The sequence below is a fragment of the Taudactylus pleione genome, unplaced genomic scaffold (assembly GCF_031769625.1).
Source record: "Taudactylus pleione unplaced genomic scaffold, aTauple2 ptg000209l, whole genome shotgun sequence".
NCBI classification, from domain to species: Eukaryota; Metazoa; Chordata; class Amphibia; order Anura; family Myobatrachidae; genus Taudactylus; species Taudactylus pleione.
Window position 1 is genome coordinate 867,661 of NW_028284611.1, and position 19,915 is coordinate 887,575.

Below are 19,915 nucleotides of genomic sequence, written 5' to 3' on the forward strand. Positions count from 1 at the left end.
TCAGATGGTATCAGAAATGGAGCTGAAAAGTGATTGGCGTTCCAGGGCGCTGACTGGGTGGTGGCTGGCAGTGAACGCACAAAAGTAATTCTCGTGGGCATTTTGGGAGTGTCATGGGCGTGTCAATGAAAGTGGCAGCTTATTCAGATGCACAGCCACTTCCACAGAGGCCATGTCTTCCATAGACATGTGCAAGTGTCGATAGTGCGTGCAGTTGTGCGTGCAATGGTGGAGTATCTACTGGTGCACAAAAACTTGCAGACCTCGTGCCCAATTTTGGAATATCACAGGTATTCGATCTCCCAATACCCTCTGTATTCAATTTTAAAAAATGCACGCAGGGCGCTCAGCACTGAAAACCCAGCATTGTGAGATACAAAAACCTACTTACATCTCTGATGGACTCCAGTGGTCTCCACAGCTCCCGGTCATCTCCTCTCCATCTTTGCACTGGAGAGGGGGCTGCTGGGAGTCGAGGGAGCTGCGAGAAAGGCAGGGGCTGCTGGGAGATCTAGCTCTCCCTGCTGCTGCTTCCAGGGGTCTCACTCAAAATCACTTACACACACTCCTACATACTTATACACACTTACAAACACTCACACATAGTACACACACTCACAAAACATACTTACGCACACTGCTGCTGCAGAATATAGGGTCCCAATGCTGGAGGGAGAAGACACCACTTCGGAAGGTGAGTATTTTCTGACTAATTAAGCTAATTGGAAAACTTCCAATTACTTAATTAGTCATTAGGAGGGGTGCCACCTGAGTCCCAGAACAATTCCCAGCCAGTTTTCCTAAAAATATTGATTTTAGGAAAAATTGGTCATTGCATTCAAAATAATCTCCCGGCATTGAAAATATGATAAACCCCACACACCTAATTGAGTAGCAAAAAAACAGCACCTGCAAGTGCTATTCTCGCACCTAATTGAATATGCATAATACTGTACATACAGTGTTGCTTCCAAAAGTGACAGAATCCATGTTTCCTACACTTGGATGATTGTCAGTCAATCAGCCGCCAGTAGCGTGGGAACAACCTGCTAATTGGCTAAGAGCGGTGTGCTTAGCCCATTTAAAAAATGGGGCTAGATGAGCTTGGCTTGCTTGCAGAATCATCTTTGAAATTGAAGATGGCTGTGGCGAGCCAATCACTGCTTGCTGCATCATTGCGCCATCCTCTTGCACTTGCTAATATTATCCAGCGTGAGTCAGCGGGTGTCATTCTGACAGCTGAGGAGAGGCAAAGGAAGGAACCCAAGGAAGTCATGGAGATAGAAGACACCAAGGTAGTCCTGCATGGGTGTTGGACATGCAAACGAGCTTACAGGCCGCTGCCCCCCAGGTGAAGTTGTAAGAAGAGGATGCTGCCAGTGCCAAAAGACCTGGGGAGCAGTTGTCCAATGCAAAAGAGCTTGCCCCTCTCGTGAAGAGCAATGACAAGATGCTGGAAGCCCTGGTGCACCGGCAGCCATGCAGAAGAACTTAAAAGCAGCCTACCCCCAGGTGAAGAGCAAAGAAGAAGATGCCAGAAGCCCTGGGCCTCCAGCGGCCTTGCAAAAAAGCCTAAATGCTGTTGCGTCCCCAGGTGAATAGCAAAGACAAAAACTTTGGAAGCCATGGGGGTGCAGCAGCCACACAAAAGAGCTTAAAGGCTCTTTTGGTGATGGTGCAGGGCAATAAATTATTAAAACATTGGTGTCATGTTTTTATTTTAATATTTCCTTTACATGGCACTATAGGTACCAGTGGGCCTTTTCTACCCAGGCATGCTGGTACTTGTATGAAGATAAGAACAAACAGCACTCTGGATCTCTTGTCAGGCAGCCTATTATGATAACCCTAGCAGCTCCACTTAATTAAAGGTATCCCACCTCTACATAGACATAAATCAAAGTATATTAGTGATGCGCTCTGGGTTGTTCTAACTGGGTGGTGTGTGGTAAAGATAGTTCCTTAATGTCAGACTATAGATGAAATGTTCCTTAGCAACCATCAGCTACTAATGTCTCAAAAAAACCTTCTTTCCCCTGACTGGGAGATGTCTAATTATGTCCACAATGTTTTAAAAAATCTCATGGGAATCCAACATGAGGGGTCTTGGAAAAATGTCTCAATAATCTGTCGGATGTGTGTTCTTTATGGAATAAAGTCTCACAATGAAATTTTTGTTGAATTCTGTAGGATGGGTGTTCTGCTGAAGCGTACCCTCTTCTCTCTCCTCTCCACCAAATTGGTTGGTTGCTGCTGGTATCCTTTGTCCCGGTGCTTAAAGAGGTCCATGGTGGAGAGAGGGGTGATGTATGTTAAGCAATATAAGGGAGGCTATGCACTCCAATGAAAACAGATACTTATTTATTCCATGTAAAAATTCAAAGACTCACAAGAGTCTAATTAAACAATAATGGGTTAAAGGTGAAGTCGCAAAATATACAAGGCATGTAGGTGTCCAAGTATTATATAAAAAGGGGCATTTCCCAACGCGTTTCATCCAGGTAATGGACTTTTTCAAGGTGCCTACCTTTCCTTCTGTCCCTCATAAATAGGCTTTCCAAATGTACTGTCTGTTGCCGCTGCCCGCGCTCCCCGCATTTCCGTGTTTGCGGTTGTGACATCATCAGCTAGAGAGACCTGAGTAGCAATCACTAGAGTGTGAATTGTGGTCTCTGTGTCATGCACATGCGCGGACTCCGGCGGCCATTTTGGTGGAGATATTTCATTGTTGTTTGTGAATGTGGGTATTGCGGTGGCCAATTTATTGGTGGGATACAGCTAGATTTAACCATATGGGTATTGCGGTGGCCATATTAACGGTGGGATGCATCTGAATTGTAAAGAATGTGAGCCTGATTGCATCTCCTCACTTTACGTGGTCATATTGTAAATTAGTACACATTTTATTAAACCTCCTACCATCCTTATTGGTTTAAATAAATCTATGCTGACAGGTGCTAGATTGTGTATACGTCTACTGGATAAAGTTTCCAGCACTGCAGTATGTATTGTATTCTCTGTTTCATGTAGTGCCCTGTGCTTACTACAGCGGCCCTTTTGGTAAGATCTTACCCAGTATTTGGGAGCATGAATCTTGCAGCGGCCATTTTATTGGTTAGATGTGCTGGGTAAATGGGGATGTGGTCATGAATGTGTCTCCTCACTGAGCGCAGCCATATTTTACATTGTTTGTTCTTATACATCCTAACATTCTTTTTTTAAGAACAGAATAGATTTGTGGTAGTCTATACTGATAGACATTTGTGGTGGTCTACACTGATAGACATTAAGATGTTTATATATATCCTAAACACTGTTTTATATACATACAAAGTAGTCCCATCCTCGTCGTCCTTATCACATATTGTATGTTATACCTACTTGTTGTATGTAGAAACTACTAATAATACAATTTCTCATTGAGAGTTAAACACGGCCATAATGTTAGTCAGTGTTTTATAGAGAATTGTATTACAAATCATGTGCATTGACAATATGCCTATTACAACATGATCACTGCTGTTTCCAAATCACGGGTCTATATTTAGTCCTTCTGGGATCAATGTATGTAGATTAAATATCCATCTACTTTCTCTTTTATCAATCGTTTCGATATGGTCACCTCCCCTCCAATATGGCATGACCTGATCTATTGCTAGAAATCTCAAACCCTTGGAGTCACTGTGATGTTTTTTCTTGAAATGATCTGACACGCTGTGTTGTTCGAAACCTCTCTTTATATTTAGATTGTGCTCTGCTATGCATTTTTTCAAATTTATCGTGGTACGTCCCACGTACTGTAAATTGCATGAACATTCTAGTATATAAATTACATGTTTACTATCACAAGTAAGTGCATGATGTATCCTGTACTCCTCCTGGGTATGTCTGCTGGTAATGCTCTCTATTGGAGAGGTACTTCTATTGCCTAAACTGATGCATTGTTGGCAATGGCCACAATGATAGAAACCTGTCCTGCTGTTTTTCCCATCTATTGTGGTTTGTTTCCCAGATGTGTTGACTCTTATATGGTTTTTGACTAGTTTACGTTTCAAATCTTATGCTTTCCTGTAAACTACATCTGGTTTGTCTGGTAAGATATTCTTCAATTGGTTGTCCAGATTTAGAGTGGACAAGTGTTTATTTAGAATTTTCTTGACTCTGGGGGCTAAATCTGTATAGTTTGTAATGAAATAAATCTTATTATTGTCTTTCTCCTTCTGTTTCTTTTTATCTTTATATATAAGTAGTTGTTCTCTCGGTTTTACTCTGATTTCTTCATATGCTCTTTTTACATTTATTTCATCATAATGTTTTTCTTTTAATTGGTTTAATAGATTTTTTCCTTGTAAATCATAGTCTTCCAGATTTGAACAGTTCCTTCGTATGTGTGTGAACTGGCTCTGTGGAATGCTCTTAATCCAACTAGGATGATGATTGCTCTCTGCAAGGATATAACTATTAACGTCAACCTTTTTGTAGTGTGTTCTGGTCTGTATGCTTGAGTTATGTATATATATTTCCAAGTCGAGGAATTCGACCCTCTCTTTGTCATATTTGGTAGTGAATACCAAATTCTGATCATTTTGATTTATGTAATGTGTAAACTCTTGTAGAGAAATTTCATCCCCCTGCCATATGAATAACACATCGTCAATGTAGAGTCTCCAGAGGACCAAGTTTGCATCGAGCTCACGCCTACCCCATATGTTCCTGATCTCCCAAAGGCTCATGAACAGGTTTGTGTAGCTCAGTGCTAACTTGGTCCCCATAACAGTGCCACACTGTTGAAGGTAGAATTCCTCTTGAAACCACATGTAGTTATGAGTTAATATAAATTCGATACCTTGAACTATAAAGTCGATTTGTGTTTTATCAATATCCAAATCTTGCTCCAGAAAGTGTCTAACACTCTCCAGACCTTGCATGTGGTCAATCACCATATACAAGGATGTTACGTCACTAGTGGCAGGCCAGTAATTATCCTTCCACTCCATATCTTGTAGTATGTTTAAACATTGTGTCATATCCCTAATGTAGGATTGCTGTTGTTTCACATATTTTTGCAAAAAGTAATCGATATATTAGGAAAGTGATGATGTCAGGGAATCAATCCCTGAAGTGATAGGTCTGCCTGGAGGGCAGTGTTGTTCTTGTGAATTTTTGGCAGGAAGTAAAAAACGGGAATCACTGGATGTTTAGTGCTAATAAAGTCAAACTCCTGTTTGTCTAGGATCCCTGTCGACATGCCTTCCTGTAGTATGATGTCTAATACTTTTTGGAATTTACTTGTGGGGTCTCCCTTAAGTTTAAGGTACGTACTCCCATCAGAAATAATGTTATAGGCCTCTCTCATATATTCATTCTTAATCAATATTACTATTCCACTTCCCTTGTCTGCGGGTTTAATTATTATTGAGGTGTCTTTTTCTAATTCCTGTAATGTAATTTTTTCTGACCTTGACAAATTATTATATGCCCCTCTTTGTTTATTATTATTAAGTTTACATATGTCTTGTATGACAGCTTTCTCGAAGGTTTGTATAAAGTTACCCTTAAGATAACTTGGATTGAATTTTGATTTTGGTTTGAGATTTGAGTGTTGGTATTTATTTGTATGATAGGTGTTTGCGACCGCTTTGTGTTGGTCCAAAAAATATTTCTTTAATGCTACTTTCCTTGTAAATTTTTTGACATCCAAATATGTCTCAAATTTGTCTAGTTGGTTGTTAGGGGCAAATTTCAGTCCTTTGTTAAGTAACGAAGTCTGTGCAGGTGTTAGTATCTTGTCACTAAGATTGAAAATCACTATAGGTTGCTGTAAACCTATTAGTTCCTTATTTCTGTTTTGCTTTTTTTCCCCTCCCCTACATCCCCTTCTGTTTTCCAGTTTCCTTTTGTTTGTTGCTAGTATCCTCTGTCCCAACCTCTGTGTATCCGTCCCTAGCTCTAAAAAATGATCTGCCCATTTTGTTGCTGTGTTGAGGTCTTCCTGTACAGATGCAAATAGGGTGTGTGTTGTATTCTTAGTACTTATTTATGGGATGTCGCAGGCAGCTGTCACTACATCCTCTTTCTGAGGACCTGTCTCTAATATGGTGTTAGGAACATATGGGGTAGGCGTGAGCTCGATGCAAACTTGGTCCTCTGGAGACAGTATATTGACGATGTGCTATTCATATGGCAGGGGGATGAAATTTCTCTACAAGAGTTTACACATTACATAAATCAAAATGATCAGAATTTGGTATTCACTACCAAATATGACAAAGAGAGGGTCGAATTCTTCGACTTGGAAATATATATATACATAACTCAAGCATACAGACCAGAACACACTGCAAAAAGGTTGACGTTAATAGTTATATCCTTGAAGAGAGCAATCATCATCCTAGTTGGATTAAGAGCATTCCACAGAGCCAGTTCACACACATACGAAGGAACTGTTCAAATCTGGAAGACTATGATTTACAAGGAAAAAATCTATTAAACCAATTAAACTAAAAACATTATGATGAATTAAATGAAAAAAGAGCGTATGAAGAAATCAGAGTAAAACCGAGAGAACCAAAGAAAATATCCTAGCGCTTGGATACCACACTGAAAACTATATCTGAAAATAAACCTGCAGCGGTGCTATATAGGGGAACAATTGCAACCCCGCAAGCACTAAAACAAATGTATGGAAACACCCACACCGTGCTGGTGTACAGTTAAATTTAAATAATAAAATTGAATAAATTAGCAAGAAATATTGCAATTGAGATAGTACATAGAATAAATCAACGTGACATATGTCAAGAAAACAAACACAAATATTGGCAGGAAATAAAAACCATAAATGAATAAAGAATAGTAAAAAATAAATAATAACTAGCTGTTGTACAAAATGAGGGTACTGATTTGTGCTGGGTTGGAATCGGAAATGACAATTCCTGCATGGAAGAGTTCAGAATAAAAATATGAAAGACGTTTTGACACACTTTGCTAGTTAATTCATAGTCTTGAAATTATGTAACCACTTATCTGCAAACAATGTATCAGTTAAAAAATCCACGATGATAGAAAATCTGAAGCTTGTATAGCACAACAGTTAGTAGCTTTTTGGATATTTGAAGTGTTAACCCCGTCGGGCACACAATGCTGAAAATTTTTTAAAGTACTGACCAGTTTCAAAGTCTTGAACAATTGCACGGTAGAGATGGTGAAATGTCTCACCGGCTATGCAGTATATCACTGACCTGGTCAGAATGCACTCAGGGACGCGCTGTCTCAAAGATCAGGTGCAGTGGCTTTCCGTCCGGCTACATAGTATGATTACCTGCCGGATACCGGGGCCAGGAGAATGCTGAGAGGAGATCCGGGTAGATGATTATGCGCAGCCGTGACTTGTAGATTCTCCTCGCACCTGGATCAGACACTGCGGGCACTGGCAGCACTTTGCAGGAGCAGGTTACAGGACAAGACACTTGGAACAGGTAAGTGTAGCAACACGTTTCGTCCTGTTCCTGGGACTTTTTCAAGCTAAATGCCCTTGTCCATATCGTCCATCTTAAATAGGAGCCATAATGAGTCCAATCACTCTCAAATTGGTAGCCATAGATAGCCAATCAAAGTGTTATTTGCTGATTATCCATTTAGCGGCACATGATAGCTAGCATAAATTAGTATATATAAAAAAACATTAGTACTTAATAATATATAGATATATAGTGGAAAGCTAGTAATCTATACATAGAAATAGAACATATATTAGGCAAATAATATGTACTAGATAATGAACGCAATAGCCTTCATATTAACATGGCATATAAAGTCTAATAGTACATTAATGGGAAAATAACAATAAATATAAATGTGCATACGCATAAATGTGCATAAACGTACCTACATGAACATCCATACTCATACATATATATAAAAAACATAAATACCTTCTGGTACAAACATACGAGGGTACTAAGATATTACCCACAAATAACTCTTAAACACACATACTCACATACCTACACCTACATGTATGTCCATACATCCATGCACATGTATGTATGTATAAATAAGCAGCAAAACAAATAATAGAATTATGTCTATATGTAATAAAAAGACCTATAGCCTAAGCACCAAAGTATGGGTAAATATAGACAAACAAACATTTTCCAAGTATTAATAGAAGTGGATTATTGGAAAGCAGACATTGATAAATATATACACATGTATATTTAGTATTAAATAATCATTGTACCACTAGAGCATAGTTGCACAAAAATAGATTGAATTAAAAACACTACTAACACAGAGATCCAGAGGAAGTACAAGACTGAGGCAACAATGTAGAAAATGAATTACGTGTTGATGTGTTAAATTGTCTTATGCTGTATATATCTCAGATTCTAATGATATTTTGACAGGGGTTTTAGCATACTAGGTGCCAAAAACTACCCAGATTGCGATTCTTTTTGAATACTATTTTAGCTTTTGGTTCTATACATTTAGACAGAATTGAGTCGTTCAATAACATAGTATAATTTTTATTTATTATGGAACGTATTCGTCTAGATTCGTTATTAAACTGTGAAATGAACAGGAGGGATGAGGAATCCTCATCTGGATCTTTCCTAGGGTTATCCTTGGATCTAAGTATTTTAGTATCCTCCTCATTATATGAGGTAGGTCTAGAAAGAATCCTGCTCTTATCAAGAGCATGTTTTCTTGCTTCATCCACCAGATTTTAAGGGTATCCCCTATCTAAAAAATTGATTTCCAATTGTTTGGCATGAAACTCAAAGTCTGACTCCCTAGTACAATTTCTCCTGATATGCCCCATCTGGCTTTTCGGTATGTTGTTTATCCAAGGCCGATGATGGCCGCTCCCATAATGAAGATAGGAGCAGCAATCAACCGCCTTGGTATAAAGAGTCAAAATTATCCTATTTTCTTCAGCGGAGAGAGTGACATCAAGAAAATCAACTGAAATGTGACTGAAAGTGGAAGTGAAGTGAAGATTCATATGATTAGTGTTAAGATATTCAGTGACTTTTACAGTTGAATCAAAATCCCCATCCCCCAAAAAATTAAATCATCAATAAACCTGCCATAGAAAACCAGATTCGCCCTGAACGGTCCACTCCAGATATAGTTATCTTCGAATGCACCCATATAGAGATTAGCAAAGCTCGGGGTGAATCTGGTTCCCATGGCAGTACCGAGGGTCTGAAGAAAATAGGAGGAATCAAACAAAAAATAATTGTGAGTTAGTAAGAATCTCATTGAGGCTAATAGAAATATCCGCTGTCCCTCCAAGATCTTTCAACAGCACATTCTCTATCTAGGCCTCCCTCATGTGGAATGTTAGTATATAGGGCCTGGACATCCAGGGTAAGAAATCCATACCCTGGACGCCAACTAAAACTTTCAAGTTTATTGAGAAGATGTATAATATCTCTTATGTGCGATCTCAGAGAGACAACATCATTTTGGAGAAGGTGATGAACATAAAAAGATAAATTGGATGTGAGGGAATTAATGCCAGAAATAATAGGATGACCCGGGGGTGCAGTGAGAGATTTGTGTATTTTTGGTAAATAATAAAAAATGGGAGTGACAGGATAATGTGTGAATAAAAAATTAAATTCCTCTCTAGTTATCACTCCCTCCGCCAAAGTGTCAGTCAAAAGTGTATGTAATTCTATTTTGAATTCCATAGTCGGATCCCTGGGTATTATTTTGTAGTAAGTGCAATCATGAAATTGTCTGAGGGACTCAGCCATATATGCTGATCTGTCAAGGACGACGACCCCACCGCCCTTGTCAGCTGACTTGATGGCGATGGAGTCATCGTCCTGGAGAGACCTAAGAGCTTTCCTCTCATCAATCGCTAGATTTGATCTCCCCAAATCCAAATGAGGTTTTTTATTACACAAAGTTTGAAATTCTTTAAGTGTTTTTTTGTAAAACAACTGTATTGTTGGACTTTTTTGATGAAGGGGAAAGAACTGAGATTTCTTTCTAATTTTTTTTGTATTAGAATATAAGTTTGAAATAGAGTTATTAATATTAAATACATCTGTTAATTCTAAATTAGGAGAATCGCCAATCTCTTCTTTTAGTGTTTCCAACATTGATAGACATTCCATGTCATCCATGTCAAGAAGAATGGGATCATTAGATTCTCCAATTTTAGATTGTTTTTTTAGAAAAAAAGTATCTCTGTCTGCAAAGAGATCTAACATAACGATTCAATTCGGAAAATAAATTAAATAAATTGGGGTTAGACCTTGGTGCATAGCTGAGTCCCTTAGACAATAATGCAATTTCAGAATCCATGAGGGTCTTTTTTGATAAGTTAAATATGCCTCTTGTTTGAGAGTCTTTTAGCGGTGCCTTGGTCTTCGCACCTCTTGTTCGTCCCATTCCCCTCTTTCCCCTACATCTCTGGATCTTTTTGTGGTGGAATTGATTAACGAATCATAACGATTGGTGTTTATTGGTATTTTCCACTCTGGTTCTCTTACCCGAAAATCCTGATTTCTATCATTATTAGATTTAGGTCGTGCTCCTGTTTCTATCCAGGGTGTACCTCTAGAGGGAAAGAGTTTGGATTGAACTGATTCCTCTAATGGGATTCTAGGAGATAGAGATTTCATAGCAGATTTATATTTTTTCCTTTCATCCACATGATGCATTCTCTCATTTTTCTTATCATCTAGGAAACTTTTCTTTTGGAAATACATGTTTTTCTTATGGAAGAATGACTGTTTTCTAATTGGACCACATCTCTCATCCCTGAATAATTTTTGTTTCTTATTTTCGATTAGCTCATACTCATAAGTCTGAATACTCTGTTGTAGTTCACTTTCTCTCTTTTTGAACTCAGGGTTCATTTTAAATTTTATCAAATTATTTTTAGTTTGTTCAATCTCGCTGGTTACCTTTAAAACCTTCCTTTCCCTATATTTAATTAACAATTTTATCAATGATATTGAGCAACATTTTAATGTTTGCTCACACTCAGCAGTTAACTCTGGATTATCTAAAATTGATAGGTTCTTGTGAACTTGTAAACCTTTTGGGATGCTATCAAGGTCTATACATTTTTGTAAAAAAATGCTATCCCACCAGTGTCTGCTTTCCGATGGAAGAAGTGTTTCTAATTCTAGAAAGCCTCTATTCATATCAGGTTCAGGGATGTCATTCATACTTTCACTATCAAAGGTGGACAAATAGTGTTCTCTTTTGGTTTTTAAATCATTAAACCAAGAGAAATACATTGTACTAAGTTACAGGTGTGTATTTAGCAGCTAAAGAAAGCAATTAGAAAATACAAAAAAAACAAAGAAAATATCCTAGCGCTTGGATACCACACTGAAAACTATATCTGAAAATAGACCTGCAGCGGTGCTATATAGGGGAACAATTGCAACCCCACAAGCACTAAAACAAATGTATGGAAACACACACACCGCACTGGTGTACAGATAAATTTAAATGATAAAATTGAATAAATTAGCAAGAAATATTGCAATTGAGATAGTACATAGAATAAATCAATGTGACATATGTCAAGAAAACAAACACAAATATTGGCAAGAAATAAAAACCATAAATGAATAAAGAATAGTAAAAAATAAATAATAACTAGCTGTTGTACAAAATGAGGGTACTGATTTGTGCTGGGTTGGAATCGGAAATGACAATTCCTGCATGGAAGAGTTCAGAATAAAAATATGAAAGACGTTTTGACACACTTTGCTAGTTAATTCATAGTCTTGAAATTATGTAACCACTTATCTGCAAACAATGCATCAGTTTAAATATCCACGATGATAGAAAATCTGAAGCTTGTATAGTGTTAACCCCGTCGGGCACACAATGCTGAAAATTTTTTAAAGTATTGACCAGTTTCAAAGTCTTGAACAATTGCACGGTAGAGATGGTGAAATGTCTCACCGGCTATGCCGTATATCACTGACCAGGTCAGAATATTTTTGTCAGTGGAGAGATTCTGGCTGTGTTAGAGCTGAAATCTGTCTGGGGCTTGGGCAACGAGACCCTACCACAAGGGTCTCATCGCAGCCCGATGGTCACCCACAGCTATGCGAGCGGCCAGGAGGCCATTCTAAAAAAAAAAAAGACTGGCCCTGATTCAGAGTGAGCGCTCTGTCAGAGCGATCGGCTCTGAATCAGGGCCAAGGTGTGATGGCATACCATATCAATATTACAATATTATGTGAGTAACAACAGTTCCACTCCTTGAGAGTCCTGTACCTCAAATTACCACGGGGTGTGATAGCAACATATCTGTATTGTTTAAGTGACAGCAATCTCACTCCATGAGAGTTCTGAATCTGCAGGTAACCACAGGGTGAGATGGCACCATATCTCTATTGTGTGAGTGACAGCAAACTTACTCAATGAGAGTGCTAAATGTACAGTAAACATAGAGTGTGATGGCATATCATATCTGTATTTTGTGAGTGACAGTAGTCTCACTAAATGAGAGTGCTAAATATGCAGTAAACACAGGGTGTGATGGAGCAATATCTGTATTGTGTGAGTGACACCAATATCTCTCCATGAGAGTGCTGAATCTGCAAGTTACCACAGGATGTGATGGCATACCATATCTGTATTGTGTGAGTGACAGCAATCTTACTCAGTGAGAGTGCTAAATCTGTAGGTAACCACAGGGTGTGATGGCAACATATCTGTATTGTGTGAGTGACAGCAATCTAACTCCATGAGAGTGCTGAATCTGCAGGTAACCACAGGGCACAATATCTGTATAGTGTAAGTGACAGCAATCCTACTCAAAGTGAGTGCTAAATTTGCAGTAAACAATGGGTGTGATGGCTCTAGCAATCAGATACCATGAGAGTGCTGAATCTGCAGGTAATGACAGGGTGTGATGACATACCATACTGTATCTGTATTGTGTGAGTGACAACAATTTCACCAAAAGAGAGTGCTGAATCTGCAGTTACCACAGGGTATGATGGCACCATATGTGTATTGTGTGAGTGACAGCAATTTCAATCCATGAGAGTGCTGAATCAGGGTGTGATGGCTCCATATCTGTATTGTGTGAGTGACAGCATTCTCACTCCATGAGAGTTCTGAATCTGCAGTTACCCACTGGGTGTGATGGCCTATCATAACTGTATTGTGCAAGGAACACATCCATTAAGGTGTGAGCCTTAAAATTCAGAATTTCATTGCTTTTTGGCAATTGAGTGACAATACAGTAGGTTTTTGACATTTCTGTACATGTGTAGGAAGTCTTATTGGGATATGTGAAACCATAAGGTTTGTATTTTATGGAATAATATATATATTTGTAATATAAATAATATAGTAATTTTTTTTTAATGCTGACAAAAGTCACCATCCCTTTATGTACTTATTACCCAGCAGTGGCACTGTACAAACACTGGCTGTTGTACACTGAAGGGGAGGAGCTTTACACTGATGAGGGGAGGAGGCAGGAAGAAATGGCTCTTATCCTGAGATGGCGCTATTATTTTTTCAAAGAGTGGTAAACTGAGCTTACTGTTGTTTATAAATAGCAAATGGATCATTTTCCTCAGACTTGTGTAAGGGAAAGCAAAATTAGTCAAAACTAGTAAAACCACAGAAGAAATCTGAGATTTCTCTTTGGTAACCCAACACATTACTGTAATAGCCCGAAGCTGTGAAAACCCCTAATCTTTAATTGGTGCAGGGTGTGCAATGCAAATGACCCCCTAGATGCAGGGGAGTCCACACACCACACACCCTGCACTCGTGTATTATACTTATCTCTCCAGAGTCCCATGCCAGTGGTGCTGCACAAATCATCTGAAAAATGGATCTACGGCCATTTTCCTGGAGATTTTCGCATGCACAATAAAAAAAATCACTGTGAACATGGTGCCCACATGGAGTCTGCACATGGGCCTTCTACTCTCTTAAGCTGCCCCTGCTTGTATGCTACTGATTATTTCAGGCATACAGTATGATTGATTCAGAGCCCAATGCATCCAACATAACATAGTGTGTAAAATGTATTGTTTTTGCCTATATTACGTTTGCATTTTTTTTGTGAATTCTGTCCAACTCAACATCTTGCACTAGGGGCCAGATTCGGACCTGTTCACTAGGCTGTGTTCACACGCTGCAGGTCGATTGCCACTATGTGCGCATGCGTATGTGTCAATGTGCGTATTAGCAAACCAGTCATTGCGATTGGGAAGTAATCACCCAGAAGACACAGACGGCCCGCTAGTTTGATTGACAGAAAGTGCCATTTGTGGGTGGTGACAGGGGAAGGACCTGGAAAATGGGGGAGTGGTGGTGTGAACATAGGCATGTCTGTGCATTAAAATGGCATTCTTTGGGCGTGCATAATTAATGTGGAGCATCATTGTACACATCACCTGGTTGTATAAACCACTGCTGCAATCACAGTGCTTGCGGTAGGGTAGGGTCAACCACAAGTGCTGCGTATGCAGCCGATGGTTCTCAATGTTACCGATTGTTATTTACACTTCCTGGAGATGACGTGCGTTACGAAGGGCAAGTGGGCGTCTTAAGACTGGCTGACGGTTGCACGCTAAGGCATAGTGGGCGTACTGATGTCTTGCTGTGCAATCGTGGGATTTGCATATTCGGCCTCCTGATGGCTACGTGCGAATGCAGCCTAGAGAACGGGTCTGAATCGGGCCCTAGGTACGACTTATATGTAATTGAACATGTCTCAAAACAAAAATATTTTTTGCTTCTTATTTAGCACATGGAAAGAATTGCAGCAATATAAAAAGTTAAACAAATATAATAATGAAAAAAAACAACGAATATTTGAATTCCTACAAATTCCGGCATTCTTGGTGCGCCGCACACCACTGCCGGAGGTCTCTTCCTGCAGACCTCTGGAGCGGGGAATTGTGTGGCCGGTGACCCTGAAGTATTCTGCCCTGTGCAGAGGCAACGGCCGCACCACCCTCCCTATGGCTCTGGGTCTTAGCATTTTACTTTAGATACTGCATACATGTTCCCATGTGGCAAAATGATGTTGTTATAAATGCTTTACCCCTACAGAGGGCGTTATGTCTGATTTACTATACATTAGCTTGAGTTGCCTTTAGATACACAATCCATATAACTGAATTGCTGCTTCTATCCAATAGAGGGCACTGTGATACTAAAAGTTGAATGAAGGTATCATTTGAGATGTATTATGCTCAATGTTAGAAATATATTTGACTAATATACTATCATTATGGGAACAGATTATAGTAACAGTGTTATTAATCCCTGTATGTAACATACCCAATTGGGCACAATAAAGAGAGCATTATAAATAATAAAGACATTAAAATCCAAAGATTATCATATTTGTTAATTATTAAAAGCACAACTTAAAGCAGACATGGAGACACGTTTGGTGATTAAAAAAAATAATATAATTAACAAAGATTATGATATATGTTTACCTTGTTTAATAGAATTTTCCTTTAATGAAATATTGCACTAACAAGAAAAAGTGAATTTTAAGACTTTTTAATATTTCTATAATAAAATTTATATTTTATTTAATTATATGTGTGCCAACAAAGAGACAATACTTTTCTTCTCCTTTTTTTGAATTCCTACAAATGTACAGATGTGAATTACCTGACATGAGTCCTTTGTTCCATCTTGGTAACCGGAACAGATCTGGTCTTTTTGGATAATGTTGGTGCTGGCACTATTTGTAGAGTTTATGTGGTACATCACGTCACATGTAGCATTACCGATGAGTGGGGTCATCACTTTCTGGAGGGTCTTGGGGTACTGTAGGCTACCTATGAAATAACAGGAAAGTTTACTGTTAAACTCAAGCAGCTACATAAAAGGGTAATGATCATTTAGAGGAGGGCTGACACATGGGGTCAGGAGGGAAATTGACTCCTGGGCCACCTCTCTTGTATTTTAGACCCAAAGAAGGTTCTGCATTGCTGCAATTCATGAACTAAGCCAGTCACAGCCACTGTGTATAGTATTAGTAACATTACAGTTTCCTGAGTTCCACTTGCTTATACCAGCTATAATGCAGCAGATTACCCCCATCAATATTACTATAGCCATTATTCAGGATAGCACAGCCAATGTATCATTATTCTACTACATGTGCACAGCTCCTGATAATTACATGTTCCTGCCCTCAAATGACTGTAACTTTAAAGCTTTAAAAAAAAAGTAGTTTGGAACTTCTTTTCAAATATTAGTCACTGCCTACTATTTTGATTGGTTGTATACACTCTCTAGCAGGATGTACCCTACACTAACTGTTATCATAGGCTTTTCTATTTAGGTGACATATATCCAACCTCTGATTCTGAGCTGCATGCACTGCCGATATTTTCACAAAATGGTCAATCTATAAGCCAGTAAAAAGTCACAGCATATGCGTCCCCATGGTGTGTTATCATATAGGCACAGTAGCGATTGAGACGCATGATCTCCCAAACATTTTGGAAAGGTATTTGGCATTCCATGGTAGTGGCTAATTCATATGTATGCAGATGCACTGTCTGATGGGCATGTTATGGGCATGTTTTATGGACATTTCTACTACAGTTGATACTCTCTTTCCAACTGCCACTCCATTCACCTCCAAATGTTTGGAGTGAATTGTTTGTAACCACCTCCAGAGCTTCCCACTCTCACTCCTTCATTCACCATCTACAATAATGTTTCCCTTCTTTGCATCAAGACTGTCCATGCTGCTGCTGCTTTCAACATAGTGGACCATCTTTTCCTTCTACACATCCATCATTCTTTGGTCTTCATTTCTGTGTTGTCTCCTTATTTATATCATGCCTTTCCAACTACTATTTCTTTGTTTCCACTTCCAGTTCCTGTTCTTCATCCAGCACAGCTCCATCTTTGGTCCTCTGGTCTTCACATTGCACAAATCCTCCCTTTGTGAATTAAGCAACTCCTGTTTATGATAACATTTCTAAACTGATGACACCCAAATTTACATCTCCTATCCTTGCCTTCCTTCGTTCCTTTCTTGAAATTTCAGCTGTCTATCTGCTATCTATTATGTATGTACCAATGCTTCTGTACCTACATCTTCACATGTCTAAATATTATATCATAATGTTTCATGTTCTAGAGTCCAACTATATATCACTCACCATGGAAAACACTGTACTCTCCTCTGCAGGACCATAGGAGGAGGAGGAGGAGGTTATTGCATACAACCATTGTTGACTCGGCATTACTATTACCAGTGAGCATTGGCATATTCAGGGGGCTCCACCACTAGGGCTTACAACGGCGGTATACACTTAAACAAAAACACTGCCCCCCTGCCGGGTATTACATTCACTGACAGTGAGTGTACTACCCGGCGGTGGTGTGATTTAGCAGCCAAAAAGAGTCAGTCAGACTGGATGCTGGGCTGGAGCTAACTCTTGAGCTATGCCTTCCAACTCCCACAGTGGGTGAAGGGAGATGTCTCTCCCATAGTATGATTTTGTTTTCTGTGTGTCTGTGTTTTTTATGTAAATGGCACTACCACTGGGGGCACTGTATAATGGGTACTGTTGGGTACTGCATAAGGGGCACTACAGGGGGCACTGCTTAAGATACACTACTGGGGGCACTGCTTAAGAGGCACTACTGGGGACACTGAATATAAGGGGCACTACTGGGGCACTCTATAATGGGTACTGTATAAGGGGCACTACTGGGGCATTGTATAAGGGGGACTACTGAGTTCACTGTGTAAGGGTCATTACTGGGGGCACTGTATAATGGGCACTACTGGGGCAGTGTATAATGGGCACTACTGGGGGTTCTGCATAAGGAGCTCTACTAGGTGCACTGTATAAGGGGCAATACTACTCGCACTGCTACTGGGGGCACTGTATATAAGGGACACTACTGTGGCACTCTATAAGGGGTACTGTATAAGGGGCACTACTGGGGCATTGTATAAGGGGGACTACTGAGGGCACTGTGTAAGGGTCATTACTGGGGGCACTGTATAATGGGCACTACTGGGGCACTGTATAATGGGAACTACTGGAGGTTCTGCATAAGGAGCACTACTGGGTGCACAGTATAAGGGGCACTACTACTCGCACTGCTTCTGGGGACATTGCGTGAGGGGCACTGCTCCTTTGGGCATTGCATAAGGGACACTACTACTGGGGGCACTGTATAAGGGGCACTGCATAAGGGGGCATTGTATAAGGGGCACTGCTACAGGGGGCATTGTATAAGGGGCACTACTACTGAGGGCAATGCATGAGGGGCACTACTACATTGGGCATTGCATAAGGGGCACTACTACTGGGGTCATTAAGGTGCATATGGAATGAAAAAGAATGTTCCCAGAGTGATGAGGAATGGTGGTGTGTCATGTTAACACACCCCCATTTTCAGTGGCCACGCCTCTTGAGGCATGTGGCCATGCCAACTTTTTTGACATTCACACCTTCTTGCCATAGGCACCAAAAACCCTAGTTACAAGTCAGACAGACTCTTATTGGCTTCTGTACTCAGGGCTGTTGCCAGGCTTGAACTCACTCATGAGCTATGCCTCCCGGATAGTACAGTGGGTGAAGGGAGAAACTTCATGACATCTCTCCCATAGTGCTGAATGGCAATATGCAGGGATTCAGGTAAGTATCATTTTGGGTTCTGTGTGTCTGTGTGTTGTATGTGTAAATGGCGCTAATACTGGGAGCACTGTATAAGAGGCACTACTGGGGCACTGCATAAGGGGTACTTCTTGGGCCACTGTATATAAGGGACACTACTGGGGCACTGCATAAGGGGTACTTCTGGGGCCACTGTATATAAGGGACACTACTGGGGCACTGTATAAGGGGGACTACTGAGGGCACTGTATAAGGGGCATTACTGGGAGCACTGCATAATGGACATTATTGGGGGTACTGTATAAGGGGCACTAATGGGGGCACTGTATAAGGGGCATTACTGGGAGCACTGCATAATGGACATTATTAAGGGTACTGTACAAGGGGCACTAATGGGGGCACTGTATAAGGGGCACTAATGAAAGCACTGCATAAGGGGCACTACTAGGTGCACTGTATAAGGGGCACTACTACTGGCACTGCTACTGGGGATATTGCATAAGGGGCACTGCTACTGGCACTACTACTGGGGATATTGCATAAGGGGTACTGCTACTGGACTGCTACTGGGGGCATTGCATAAAGGCTACTGGGATCACTGCATAAGAGGCACTGCTACTGTGGGCATGTATAAGGGGTACTGCTACTGGGGACTTGCCACTATTTTCAGAGGCCACACCTCTTGAAGCATGTAGCAATGGCTGTACGTTTTATGATGATCTAAATAAAATCAATATTTTATGAACATTTCTTGAAGCCTTGTGAGTGCACCCTCATTTTTTGGAGATTCACATACATACATATATATATATATATATATATATATATATATATATATCAAGAAGGATGCACTCACCAAGGAGACATAGTCATTCAATATTATTTATTCCATGATTCAAGTGGTATGATAGCAGCAGGTTATAGCAGCATATGGATAGCAGCGACATTTCGGTCCCTCCAGGACCATTATCAAGCTAGCAGCCAGTCACAACAACTTTTAGATGCAGATACAATACAGCCACAGCCCACAGGACTGACTTACCTTACCCCTGGGACACCATAAGTAGCAGCAGAAATTAAGACAGCGTGCACTCCACCGCCGCGTGTGCTCCAGCCCGTGGAATGCACAATCCGGAAGTGAGATCACTTCCTGCTAACCACAATGCATCATGGTCCACAGCTTGTGTTCCAGTGTGTGGAACGCAAAGTCGGATCACATGAACACATAAGATACAACAAGACAGATTTTCAAATAAACATATAGCTCAATACTCAGTAATTAT

The 19,915-nt window shown here is 40.1% G+C and overlaps 1 protein-coding gene across 2 annotated transcripts in view; it reads right to left on the reverse strand.

Moving 5' to 3' along the window:
* The window catches only part of LOC148517801 (brain-specific serine protease 4-like), a 155,577-nt gene that overhangs the window by 20,319 nt on the left and 115,343 nt on the right, over positions 1-19,915 (reverse strand). For both annotated transcript variants that reach the window (XM_088478154.1, XM_088478153.1), the window contains exon 8: positions 15,649-15,818. In XM_088478154.1, coding sequence (XP_088334280.1) covers positions 15,649-15,818 — 170 coding nt within the window. The remainder of the gene's footprint in view (positions 1-15,648; positions 15,819-19,915) is intronic.